Source organism: Mirounga angustirostris, unplaced genomic scaffold, assembly GCF_029215605.1.
Source record: "Mirounga angustirostris isolate CCGP_5_RB_7025 unplaced genomic scaffold, mMirAng1.0.hap1 SCAF_10, whole genome shotgun sequence".
Taxonomy (NCBI): Eukaryota; Metazoa; Chordata; class Mammalia; order Carnivora; family Phocidae; genus Mirounga; species Mirounga angustirostris.
The window spans coordinates 134,316,331-134,329,019 of record NW_026991718.1 but is presented as its reverse complement, the minus strand read 5'-3'; the positions used below and the strand labels follow the sequence as shown (position 1 = coordinate 134,329,019).

Sequence of the window (12,689 nt, the reverse complement as noted above, 5' to 3'; positions counted from 1 at the left end):
GTCATCTAAGGCTCTGGCTATTAGTACAGTTGGGACATCCCAAATTTAAAACTGCATCCCTTCTATATGTGATTGGGAAAATGATGACGTCATTATTTCCCTGGATGGGTGGCACTAAAAGGACTACCATGTTTAAAACTGTGATTTGTGAAAGACACACATGTCACAGAAGCCAGTAGTTATTGTCCATAATGTCATTACTAAAAAGCATCACACATTATAAAATATTTCGCCAACAAACGTAGCCCAGCTTTAGAAATTGTGATCTTTAAATCCCTTGAAAGGTCTTAGAGAATAAAATAAAGAAATTAAGATTGTGGAGCTTCACTTTTGAAATTTTCATTCAAGCCACACAGTCAGACCCTTACTAATTGCTCTGATGGACTGTGGCGCAAGGAGCCAGTGCCTCAGCTGGGAGCCAAGGTGAGGCTGGAGGAGGGGAAGTGAGGGGTGTGGGAAGGGCCACAGAGGTGGGGAGATGGGGGGGAGGGACTTGTTGTGTGTGTGTGGGAGAGTCCTAGAGGGGCGAGGGGACACTCAAAGGTGGGAAAGATGAAGAGAGAAGGAGGGGAAGGCGGAGGGCCGCCAAACGTACCCAATGTGGTTATGAACACAAGACCTTTTTAATTTCTTGGTATCCAAGTCCGTTCGCAGAGGATCTTACCTTTGATCCTCTCTGCCCCCAGCTAAAGCTGCTTGAAAAGATTCACATGCAAACATTTACATATTTCACAAGTCATAGTCACAGTTTTACCACATTTCGTCCATATACTTAAAATACACTGGAAACATTTTTAAAATTTTTTATTTTAATTGCATTTCGAAGACAAGACAGCATTCCACTCCCAAGGCATAACAGTCTTTTTTAAACCAAGCCCCTCCTACTGTACTCTTTGTAAAAGCGTAAATGATTGGCTTACCTCGGCTCTTCCCTAGGAAAAAAATTATTTCATATTTTTTAAACACAGCCACGCCCACCCTCTTGGACCCAGCCCCGTGTAGGTTTAGATCCAGACCTGCCTGTAGCAGATTAAGTGGTTTTTTTTTTCCCCCCTCCTCCCTCCATCCCCCCACCAGGTGAGCTGAGTGTGTGCAGAATACTGAACTTTACGTGTGTAGCCCCGACGCCCCAGATACCTGAGTGTCTGGTTTTTCAACCGTAAAGGCGGGAGGGTTTGGCGAACGAATGAGAAGTGAGGAAACGCTTAGCGCAAAGGGAAAAAAGAGAGAAAGACATACAGAAAAAAGGTTATGGAGGCCAGCGAGAGGCGGCCCCCTCTCCCCCGCGCCAGTGGCCCAACACACTCCCCAAGATGTCCCACCAGCTTCTCCTCCGCATTTTCCGCGCCGCCCGCTGCAGAGCGCCAGCGTACAAGGTACCACCAAGAGTGTGCAAACACGGAAAGTTTCTGCCCGCGCCATGGCGCAAAACACAAGACAGCCCGTTCCCCAGTACGAGTACACAGTCGGCGGGTAATCTGGGGGTGCCAGGGATGGGAACTGGGGGACACTTGAGCATACCATGCACAGGCGGACACAATATGGACACCAACACACACCAACGACAAGCTGTCTGAGTCCAAGCAGCAGTGCCAGGCGAGGCGGGGCGCACCTTCCCCAACGACCCCAGCCCACCACGGCCCCAACCGGCCTAGCCTGGGGAACCCCGGGGCCCCTCCCCGGCAGTTCCTGGCTCACCTGAAGCCCCCGCCTTTCTTGCCGGCCCCCACCCCAGGACTCGGGGGCATCTTACGGTCGCTGGCGCTGGCTTGTCCAGCCGGAAACGACCCTCAGTGTTGCTCGGCACCACTTTTCTCCCTGGAGGGCACATACTTCGGCCACCCAAGCCCAACCGAGGCCCCCTCCCGCTCCCAGGGCAAAGTTAGGGCCCCTGGCTGGAACTTTCTAGCAGTCTCTTCCCGCCTCGGCCTGGACACCCTCCTCCCGCTGCCAGGCCCTGAGCTCCACCGGGCAGCCCTGCCACCCCCTCCCGGGGTCCCCCGGCGGCCCTGCTCCCCGCGGGCAGAGTCCGCCGCATTACCTAGAAGCAGCAGGCGGTGCGTACACATGTACCCCATCTTTTCCTCCTGGAGTTGTTTGTCGATGAGCTTGCTGCGTTTCTTCTCTGCGCGCTTCTGGGCGCGCTTCTCCAGGGCTTCCTTGCGCATCTGTCTGCGCTTCTCCGCCAGAGGAATCTTCTTGACCTTGGGGCTGTGCGAGGCTTTGGGCTGGGGGCTCTCAGATCGGCCAAAGCAGCCCCCGAAGGCCTGCATGAGGAAGTTGCGGAGCAAGTTGCGCCGGGGCTTTCGGCGGCGGCGATTTCGCCGGGGCTGCAGCCAGCGGCGGCATCCGGAGGTCCCATCGTCGGACTCATCGCTGCTGTGGTCGTCGTCGCTGCTGACCGACCCCTCATCGTCGTCGCGGCTGCGGCCAGACCTGCCCCGCCAGGCAAATGCGCGAGTAGGCTGCGGAGTAGGCGGATCGGCAGCCTGGATCTCGGGGCTGGGGGGTCTGAGGAAGCGGAGCTTGGGTCGGGCTCCAGACGCAGGGGCGGCAGGGGCTGCCCGGGCGGCTGGAGCGGCTGGAGCGTCAGGGGCGGCTGGGGCCGCCCCGGCGGCTGGAGCGTCAGGGGCGGCAACGGCTGCCCCGGCGGCTGGAGAAGCAGGCTTGGCCCCGGCGTCAGGGGCTCGGTCCCCCGGAGAGGGGACTTTTCCTCCCTCCGCAGCAGCGGCGGCTGAGCCTCCTTCCATCTCGGCTGCTTCTCCCTCAACTGGGGGTCTCTCTCCCTCTGCTCGCTCTCTCTTAACTGGGGCTCGGGAGACCTCGATGGGCGGGCCGTCAAGCGCGATTGGGGGGCTGTCCATGTTGACGGGAGCGTCGTCGACCCCAACGGGGGCGCTACCAACCTCGAGCGGGGGTCCGGAGATCTCCATCGGGGGGCTGTCGCCCGCGAAGTGTGGAGGAGATCTGACAGCCTCTCGGGATGGGCTGCCGATGGCGCCTGGGACCCAGAGGAGGGGCTCGTTCGCGGCGGGAGCGAGGAGGACCGCACTCGGGACCGCGGGTTCCGCGGACTGGCCGCCGCTGCCGCCGTCGATTTGTGGGATAGCTCGGGGGAGCCCAGGGGGTGGGCTGTCGTCCCCAAAGGCTGCTCCATCAAACTCAAATGGCATAGCCTCCTCAAGGGGAGGGCTGCGGTCTCCTCTGAAGCCTGCGTTTGCAGGTCTGAGAGCTTGGGGCTCCTGGGAAGGAGTGCTAAAGACCCCCGCACCTGGGCCTCCCGGAGCGAGGTCTGAGACCTGCAGGACAGGCTGGTTGCCACCTCCCTGGGCAGGCTGCTCAAACTCAAAGGGCATGGCTTCCTCAGGTGGAGGGCTGTAGCCTCCCAGGCCTGGTCCGGCATCACCGAAGGCTCCGGGCTCCATGAGCGCCTGGCTGAAGACCTCAAGGCCTGCACGGGCCCCAGTGGTGTCTCCAGGCTGCTCCGGGGTAGGCCAGAAGCCTCCTGAGCTGGGCTGCTCAACCTCGAAGGGCATGGCTTCCTCAGGAGGTGGGCTGTAGCCTCCATGGGCTCTGGCTTCCTCGACGTCCTGACCCAGGTCCTGCAAGTTGGGCCTGGAGACCTCTGGAGGTCCACAGGCCTCGCCTTCACTCTCGATGGGGACGGGCTCGCTGTGAGGCGGTTCGGTCTCCATCTCTTCGGCTGCGCCAGGCCCAGGACTGGGGGCAGCTGCCCCTGGGGCCTCCAAAGATGGTTGCTCGGGCTGTTCCCCGAGTTCAAGGGGGATATCGCGTTGTCCTGACATATTATTGCCGTCGAGGCAGTTGCGCACGCCCATAACACGGTGGCGGACTCTTAAAATAAACTTGGGGCCCCGTAAGCCGGAGCACCCAACCGAACTAGGGTGAAAAAAATTTTTTCAAAAAAATTCAAAGTACCAGCTAGAAAGTTCTCCAACCTCACTTTCCAACCCTCTTGAGGTCTGGGGGTTCAGGGCCTCAAACCCAAGACCGTGGCGGAAGCAACTCTATTGTTGCTGGTGGAGTCTTGGCTCCTTCCTGGCCACTTTTTATCCCCTCAGGCTGCCCCCTGCCCCCCCCCTTGGCCTGCCCTTGTCCCCTCCTCTCTCTCTCTCTCTCTGCTCCAGGGCAGCCCCGCCTGCTTGGATCTGAGGAGCGTGCCGATTCGGTCCGAAAATCGCTCGTAGTGCTCGCTCTCTGCCACCAGAGGACGCCGGCCCCGGTGCCGAGGCGGCTCCGGGAGCCGGATCCTGGCGCCGGCAGCCCCGGACTTTGGGTAAGGGGGCTGATGAGCGTAGGCCTCGCAGGGATGTTTTGGCTCCTTCCAGTCCTCTCCCTGACTGATTTGGAGTCTTTCTCCTCTCTTATCCCCTGGCCAGAGAGAGAGAGAGAGAGAGAGAGAGAGAGAGAGAGCTCTCCTGCGTTGTGGGACACGTGACGCAAGACGTGGGCCCCGGGCTGCTTGAGCGCAGGAGCTGAAACCCTCCCTCCCAGACCCAAATGACTCTCCTGGGGGGGAGGGGGGAACTGCAGGAGGGTTTCATCACCCCAGAATACCCCTGAACCCCTGAGCCGCAGCCCCCAGACCTGGGCAGCCTCGCATCTTAAGCTCCAAGTCCGGAGTGCAAGGCTTCGGGCGCGTGGGAAGGGGGCGCGGGCGCGCGCGGGGATGCGACAGGTGGTCGTGAGCCCACCGGCGGAGCGGACAGGAGGCGAGGGGCGAGGGGCTGCCGTGTGTGCGCCCATAATTTCTTTTTAAAATGCCTTGGGGTACTTTCTGCCGCTTCTGCAGCTTTTGTTTGCCGGCTTGCCGAGACTGGCTCCCGTAAAGCACTTCAATGTCCCCCATCCCCACCACACTCTGGGGGGTCCTGGCAGTAGCTGAGGGTGGCGCGGGCAAGTGTTTCCCCCGTTTATGTGGATAATGATGCAGGGGAATTAAGAGGGTCTTGGGCACATTCCACGGAGACCCTCGAAGCGGTAGTTGCCGCGGCACTGAACGGGGGGGCGGCGTGGGACACACGCGGAGACCCCATCCAGTGCAGGCCTCAGAGTTCCGGGGGTCCTCCTGTTCTGGGGAAGGGCTAAGGGGATTTCAGTTGGGATTTATGGCCGGCTTAGCGTGGTCTCAGAGACTGGACAAGCCTGTGCGCACTGAACCCAAAGACACACACCGTGCCGCGCCGGTGGCAGCGGCTATAATGGGCCGCTTATCTGCCTCGGGTGCCGGTTGCATGGTCGGTCGGTCAGCGGCCCCAGTTCCTCACAAGCCCCCCACCAGCCCCCTTCCAGCCCCTCTCCTTTCGCTATGGGCATCCCAGGGCAGCCGCTTCACTTTTCCACTGCTAAAGCCCTCTGAGGCGGCACTGAGCCCGGCCACAAGTCCAGCGGTCGCCTGGCTGCGCTCCTGTCACAGAAGCTCGTGGGGGCTTGGAGCCGGCTGCGGAAAATACCCGTACCGCCTGGGTGGGCTTGGTGCGTGCACGCGCACTGCTCTGGGTCTGGGGTCTGGGGTCTGCGGAGGGATTTGAGCCGCGGGAAAAAATTGCTGCTTGCGGGTCACGTACGACCCGGGACATGGGCATGAGGTCTGTCTCGCCAGCGGGCGACACGGACCTGCAAGCCACCTTTAGGTGCAAGGCATCCGGGCATGAGGCAGGTGGTCGCCTGGGGGGCGGAGGGTAAGAGAGATGGCAGGAGAAGTGCTACAAGGGGTGGGCTGCGGCGAGCGGGAGCACCGCTTGGATCGCTGTATCTACGAGCCTCAGGCGGGTGAACCACGCACCGTTCAGTCTCGTTAAGTCTAACGCATCCCTCTTAGATCGATGGGACCACGGCCACGGCGCATCACTGCCCCGCATCCACCATCCACGTGGCCATGCTGCAGAGGAAAGCGGACAAAGTCGGACTCTGGGCAACGTGTGGGGTCCCCCAAAGGCGTATCATGTCAGGTCCATGCGTCTACACACTTGGAAATGCCAACACTGAACTTTGGCCCAAACTTCGTCCAACTATCCCCACGCGCAACGGCTCAACCCTTTGAGCATCCACTGAATGGGCCAACTGGGTCGCGGCCGTCAACTCACTCCCCTCCGACCCCAGGGCTGGGTCAGCCATTGGGCTGGGGTCACGCCAATCAAGGTTGCCTGGCGAATGAGCAGGGGGCGTCGGACCGGAAACCGGATATGAATGGGAGGTCCAATAGGGGGCGCCGCGTTGGAACGCCCTAAGAGGTTGTGCTGCTGGCGTGGCTGGAAGCTGCTGGTGGGCGGGCGTATGGCGGCCAGGCCTGGGACGCCACGAGGCCCGCTGGCGCCGTGGGGTCACTCTTCCTGAAGCCAGAAGTCACCAAGGCTGGAAGGGAAGGTCGGGGGCTGTCAGGGCTCAACCCTAGGTGTCGCTGGTGGCGGTGGGCAAACCCACCGGGCCGAGGGGACCGCCGCTGAGGCCAGGCGAGGAGGAAGAAAATGTCTAGGGCCTGGAGGTAGAGAGCCAGGACCGCGAGGAGAGAGAGGGCTTACTGCCCCGATGCAGAGGAGCAGTCCCAGACGGCTAAGGAGTTGAGGCCCCAGGGATGCTGCGCCCTGCCGAGCTAGAAGGTCAGTAGACATTGGGGTCTGGAGCCCCAAAGGGACGTTTGCCTACTACGCTTGGACTCTGTCCCCAAGCACTGTCCATCAAGGAATGGGTACAAGGTCTCTTTGTTTGACCTCCTCATGGGCTTGCGGGACCCCTTTGTTCAACACTCTTTGGTATCTTGGTCCTTTGCCTGGAGAGCGCAGCTACTGAGGGGATAAAGGCTGGGTAGATACCAGTCCTCCATCCTAAAGGATAAGGAACATAAAAATGAAAGAAAGACCCCCTCCTGGGGTTGGGGTGGGGGACCCTGAAAGTCTTGATGGGGGAAAATAGCGTTTCAGATGGGCCTGCATGGATGCGTAGGGCCCTTGCTTACCAATGGGGGGAACGGGAGGAATGGGAGATGTGGGCCTACCCTTAACAAGACCCAATAAGGGGAAGCAAGGGGCACCGTGCGGAGTCTTAGGAGGGGCAGTGAGAGCGGAAGCGGGACAAACTGGATAGGACCTGTCTGGGGATAGTTGGAAACTAAAGGGCAAGCACTTTTGAGGTTGTTTTGGTAGGAAATACAACAGATGTTGAACGTTTTTTGTCCCTCAAGTAGGGTCTGAGCCTAGTTTTAGTAAAGATGGAGGCAGTGTGGGGGGATGGTCCTGATGGAGAGAATACCGGAAGCTGTGGCTGGTCACAACCTCTAAGGTAGCAGGAAGGCTGAAGGAAGGGACTCAAGAGGGATCCCAAAGGGCCCTCTAGCCGCTTCTGTGCCAAAAAGGCACAAAAGGTGGAGAAGCCAAAGTCTGGCACTTGGATGATGGGACACAAGTGACACAGGAAGTCCAGAGTTGTGGTGGCAGAGCCAATTTGGTTTTAGACCTGGCGGAGGTGAAGGAAGGATGGGCAGTCGGGAAGGAGTGTTTGCACAGCCTATTATTTAAGAGGGTGGGCCTGAAGTTTAGAAGGAAGGTAAAGACCCCAAGTTCAAAGTGACAGCTGTCCTTATAGGGTATGAAATGACTAGATCAGAGACTACCCTGGAGGGGAGGAATGTATCTGGAGAATCTTGAACACCGGGAGCCCTGGAGAGGAAAAGGAAAGATGTCTCGGGAGCGAGCAGTGGGCTCGGAAGGGACCGGTGGGGGTATGCCGGAGGGGAGAATCTAAGAGGCGCTCAGAGCACCTAATGGAGATTGTGGCTTCTTAGCGTCTGCACTGTTCACATAGGGGCCAGCTGACTCTCTGCTGCGGACTGTCCTGGGCACTGTAGGGCGTGAGCAGCATCCCTGGCCTCTACCCACTAGATGCCAGTAGCAGCCCCTTAGTTGTAGCAACCAAAAATGTCTGTAGACTTTGCCAAATGTCCTCTGGGGGGCAAAATCACCCCCGGATGAAACCACTGCCGCAGGCTGAGAAAGACCCTTAGACTTGAGTAGGAATCACCTTAAAGGTAAATTAGGACTGGGAAGAAAAAAATCCCACTATTTAACTCCAGTGTTCCCCATTGTGTCTACTTTTTTTTTTTTTTCCCTGTAGGGATTGCCTGCCAGAGTCTGAAAATCCCATCACTTTTGTAAAGGGGTTCAAAGCTGAAACTGTCACAGAACAGAGTGGGACCCGAGACACCTCAGAAGTGCGGCCAGATGTGTGAGGAGCTGGCTGACATGAAAGGCAGCTGGTGTGCCCGGCCACAGGGACCTGAGGAGCCCGGTGTGGTAAGCGCTGGGGGCGACAGCGGGTGGGTTGACTGGGGCCTGCTGTGATTGGTGGGGCTGTCTGGTGAGCTTTCCGGCTCAAGATAGAAATGTGGCCTTGCCCTGCAGGGAGATGGCCAGTTACAGGTGGTGGTGGGCAGCCAAGTTCAGATTTCCAGTTCTGGATGGGTTTCTCTCAGGGAAAGCAGTATTTGATAGGAAGAAGCAGGGATAAGGAAGGAAAGGCAGTGAGTGAGTTCACACAGATCACAAAGAGGAAGGCAAGAGAGGCTCATCAGGGTGCCAGAGAGAACGGGGAGCTGGGGTGGAGGACAGAAGCTGCGTGCCGGGGTCTGGGCCCTGTTCCCACAGGGAGTGCGATGAGATGGTGCGTCCATCAGAGAAGGAAAGGATTGGCTGTCAAAATCCAGGCAAAGGTTTCTGGGAAGTTGTGTGTCCTCAGCTACTTAAAAAGAACAGATTTCCTACACCTGATGAATTAAGAAAGGAACAGCAAACACTGCTCATGTTTCAGTTAAACCGCATTTCTGAGGCAAGTCAGCCTGTTCACCAAATGGCCCGGGTGCCTCAGGTGGAATATCGGCTGGCCTTCTGTAAACGAGCAACCCCCAATGGAAAGAACGTTATTTCTTCACTGTTGGCTCTCTGAGCAGCACCATTGCCATCTGCAGGGACATGGCCCCCTTCCTTGGCGACCCCATGTGGCGCCCTAGGCTTCCCAAACTCACTCATCCTGCCGCACTGACACGTCCCCGCGAGCGCACGCTATAATCAGCAGACGGCTGTTAGGATGCTTACATTTGGGGATTCTTACTCATTGCCAAAAGCACAAGGCACATCCAAGTTTTAGGTAGCTGCCTGTCAACTTTCTTTCTTAGTTCATCCCTGTATCCGAGAAAGAGAAAGCAGGCAGAGAAGGGAGTGGCCGAGAGGAAAGGGAGCAGAAACCAGGAAAAAGAGCTCTTTTTTTGCTTTTTTTTGGCGGTGGGATTTCCTCCTAGCCTATGGCTCGGGGCAGAGGTGGGGGGGGGGCAGGCTTTTGCAGAAGAGCAGTCTCTGCAGACCCTGTTGTCAGTGGCTTTCTTTCAAATGAGGAAAAGGAGAATCTTTTCACCAGTTGTGAGGAAAAAAGCAAAAGTAGAAGGGAGTAAACCTGGAGAAGAGAACTGAGGCAACTATTCCGTTTCTCAGCCTCCCAGTGACACATGTTTTTTTGCGTGCTGAGTAGCCATGAGACTTCGAAGCTGTTCAGTTAATTACCGCTCAATCCAGACGTGCTGTGCCCATCCTTCTCCCTTCCAGCCTCGGCCGGGGGAGGCAGCAGCAGCTTACTGCTGTCTGCAGAAGGGCCTGCGTGACCAGGCTGTCTCGGGCAAACGCCAGCTCCAGAGAAAAGGTCTCAAACGGAGGTTAGGAGCAGGTGCAGGGCTGATATTAAAGACAGTTGGAACCAGACTTAGGAAAATACTTGATGTGCTCAGATTAAAAAGCCCTGAGCTGGAGCCCCAGGGGCCAAGGGTCTCCTATCAGGAATTCAGACCCCTTCATTCAGCTCACGAGCTAAACTCAGCAGCCCTCAACTTGGAAGGGTTACTCCTTTCAGCTGCAGCCAGGCACACGACTGTCCTCTGACCACCCGTGGTGGGGTGGGTCCACACGCTCCCGGCAGTCACTTGAACGGGGCTGTGGACTCCTCCAGGCTAGCTGATGATGCAGTAGAGAATCTGGAGGGGAGAAGTGGCCATTCCAGAAAAGATGAACGGTGCCCTGGCAAGGGGGCTAAGAGAGGCGTAAAAGTGAGGGCTAGGAGGGCAAGAGGGAATCCCTGAGGATAAATTTGGCTTTAGTGGAGGCTCTGTTTAAAATTTCAGTAATCATGGTGGCTATCCCAGGCACCGTAATTTGAATGTAAGGGGAATGGTATATTTCATGTTTGCGCATGGCCTCAATTTCCCAGAGTGCATCCTCCCTGAACTGGAATGGAGACAGCAACATAAGCCAGGGCACTCAGAACCGGCTCTCGCCTAGGGGGAGGAGAAACAGGTCATCTTCAGCTGGCGGCAGTCCTTGGCCAGTTTGAGACGTGGGGCCTCTCCCTGAACTGAAATCCAAGATCGAGCATTTGAACTCTAAAACAAGATTTCCTAGGTTTTACATCTTTCCGTCTGGTTGAAGCAATTGAGGCACATGGACAAAAACCGCACCGCACCTAGAAGATTGAAATTTCTGGCCAGGTCTGTAGAGACCCTCTGAGGGAAAGTGACGACCTGCATGCCTCCGCTGCCAGGCGTGGCTATTAGAAACGTTCTTCCTGACATTGCTTCTGCTGCCACCAGATTTTTGCAGATGGCCGTGAAGTCTCCCCTAAACATTTTTCTCCCCGAGTCTCCTTATTTCTTCATACAACTCTTCATAGCCCTAGCATGTATGGGCTCTGTGACTTCCTATCTCCAAATCTTATCTTCTGTTCCTTCCCCAATGTTCTTGTCTTGGTCTTCCAGTTTTTTCTGTGATTCCCCCCCAAATCTTCTCCCACATTATGGACACCCCTTCCCATCTGTGCACGCAGCCTAGTCATACCCTGGCGTTTCTGACAGCCGTGGCCCCCTATTAATTTGCAGCAGGCTCACCCTAAAATAAGCTCATAGAATAAAAACAGGCCACGTCCACAGGCAAAGCCAGGACGGTAGCCTCCCCAATTCTACCATGCAGCAGGGACTGTGCCGGCAAGTGGGCGGGGGGGGGACGGTGTGGGATGTCTTGGGTGTCCTGCCATGACTGGCTGAGCCCTGTCAACAGGTGACGGTGGCCCTGCACTGCAGACTCTTGGCCTTGGGGAGAACTAAGTCAAGTCACTAGGCTGTTCCCTCTGGCTCCCCTGCCCTGAATTAGCTGGGCACTAGCACCAGGATCGGTGCCAGGGGTTGGGGGGGCGGTGAGATTTAAAAAAAAAAAAAAGGGAAAACCAAACATTAGTAAAATTTACCTTATATATAGCCTTGTAACATGTAGCCAAAAAACCAAAAAGAAAAAACACAAATGGGATCTCAAGTCATTAATTTGACTTTTTTTTTTTTTTTAATTAACATTTGCTTTGTTATCCCAGGCATTTGCCACAGGGGAAGATTGGTTTAGGGGGAAATGCGGGAAAAAAAAAAAAAAAAACAACCCAAAAAACAAAAAACACAACAACTTAGCTATGACAAGGTCTCGCAGTACAGAAACAGAATATCCAATACATCTGTATAACTGTGGTATTAACATTTCATGGGAGAGGAGCAATTAAGAAAAAAAAAAGTCTGAAAAAGCTCCTGGGAGAGAAGGATAATAAAAACAAACACAGAGGCTGAGGAGACTGGTTTATCCTAACTAGCTGCAGCCTCTGAGCCATGTTTGCGGGTCTGGCCTAATCAAGAGCCTTCTAAGTGTTACCAAATAATATATTCAACACTTGCGGTCAGTTAGCCACCGACGTCAGACTGTGCGCTCCCAGAGCAGTGAGCATCTCCCGGGCTGCAGTACTTGGTGCAAGGCTGGCTTCCGGCTGCCTGCTCCCACTCACTCGGAAAAGCTTGTTTCCACACACCGCGATCAGGGAGAGCAGGTGGGGAAACAAGCACACAGAAGACACACACTAAAGATCTGTTCTGAAGGACGGCTAGTAACAGGACACAGTGGGATTCTGTATTCTCCAACTTGCCTTTTTAAACCTTTTTTTTTTTTTTTTTTTTGCCACCCATTCAGAAACAGACTGGATAAAATCAAAATCAGAGCAACAAAAAACAGATCTCTTCACAACTGGTGCTTTTTATTTGATCAACCTTGCACAGTTTTTGGCCCCATTAGTGTTAAAATCATGGATAAAGTCAAATTGGGCAACCCTGGGCTCAACAACCTGCACACATTTGGTGCTGAAGGGGATGCTAGGAACACACTTCATTTTGCATGTGAAGAAACAGGCAGTGAGGTGCTGGGTCTGACCCAAGGCCACTGGGCGGGACCAGGCCTAGCAGATTCTTAGGTCTTGCTGTCCATTCCTGGGGCATCCAGATTTAGGAAACAGTCATTAGTGTCAAAACCCCAAAGAGCAAGACGAGGAATTCCATCCCTCATCCTGGAAAATGGGGATTAAAGATGTAATTTGAGGATCTCATCCCCTTTGCTGGGCAATTTCTAAGAGAAGGGCAGCACCTGACCTGGCGTATGACATCACTCGCCTCTGGAAGCTTAATTTGATTTTAGTAATTTGTTTTTTGTTACAGGTCACCTTTCTGTTAAGATACATACTTTCGCCAACACCATGGTTTCTGCTCAGTTTCCCCTCAATAGCTTCCCTCGGCATAAGGAGCAGTGATAACACAGGTAAATTAAGTAAAATCC

The 12,689-nt window shown here is 55.6% G+C and overlaps 1 protein-coding gene and 1 long non-coding RNA gene across 6 annotated transcripts in view; one reads left to right on the top strand and one right to left on the bottom strand.

Moving 5' to 3' along the window:
- GNAS (GNAS complex locus) overlaps positions 1-3,839 on the bottom strand; it is a 53,853-nt gene extending 50,014 nt beyond the window's left edge. For 2 of the 3 annotated variants that reach the window (XM_045886026.2, XM_045886027.2), the window contains exon 1: positions 2,042-3,839. In XM_045886026.2, coding sequence (XP_045741982.1) covers positions 2,042-3,839 — 1,798 coding nt within the window. Of the gene's footprint in view, positions 1-1,698; positions 1,819-2,041 lie in introns of all 3 variants that reach the window. The other variant, XM_045886025.2, reaches the window with a different exon arrangement.
- A 2,398-nt stretch (positions 3,840-6,237) lies between these two features.
- The window catches only part of LOC123850655 (uncharacterized), a 42,334-nt gene continuing 35,882 nt past the window's right edge, over positions 6,238-12,689 (top strand). For all 3 annotated transcript variants that reach the window (XR_010405942.1, XR_006792390.3, XR_010405941.1), the window contains exons 1-3: positions 6,238-6,620; positions 8,131-8,309; positions 12,572-12,671. This is a non-coding gene — a long non-coding RNA (uncharacterized LOC123850655). The remainder of the gene's footprint in view (positions 6,621-8,130; positions 8,310-12,571; positions 12,672-12,689) is intronic.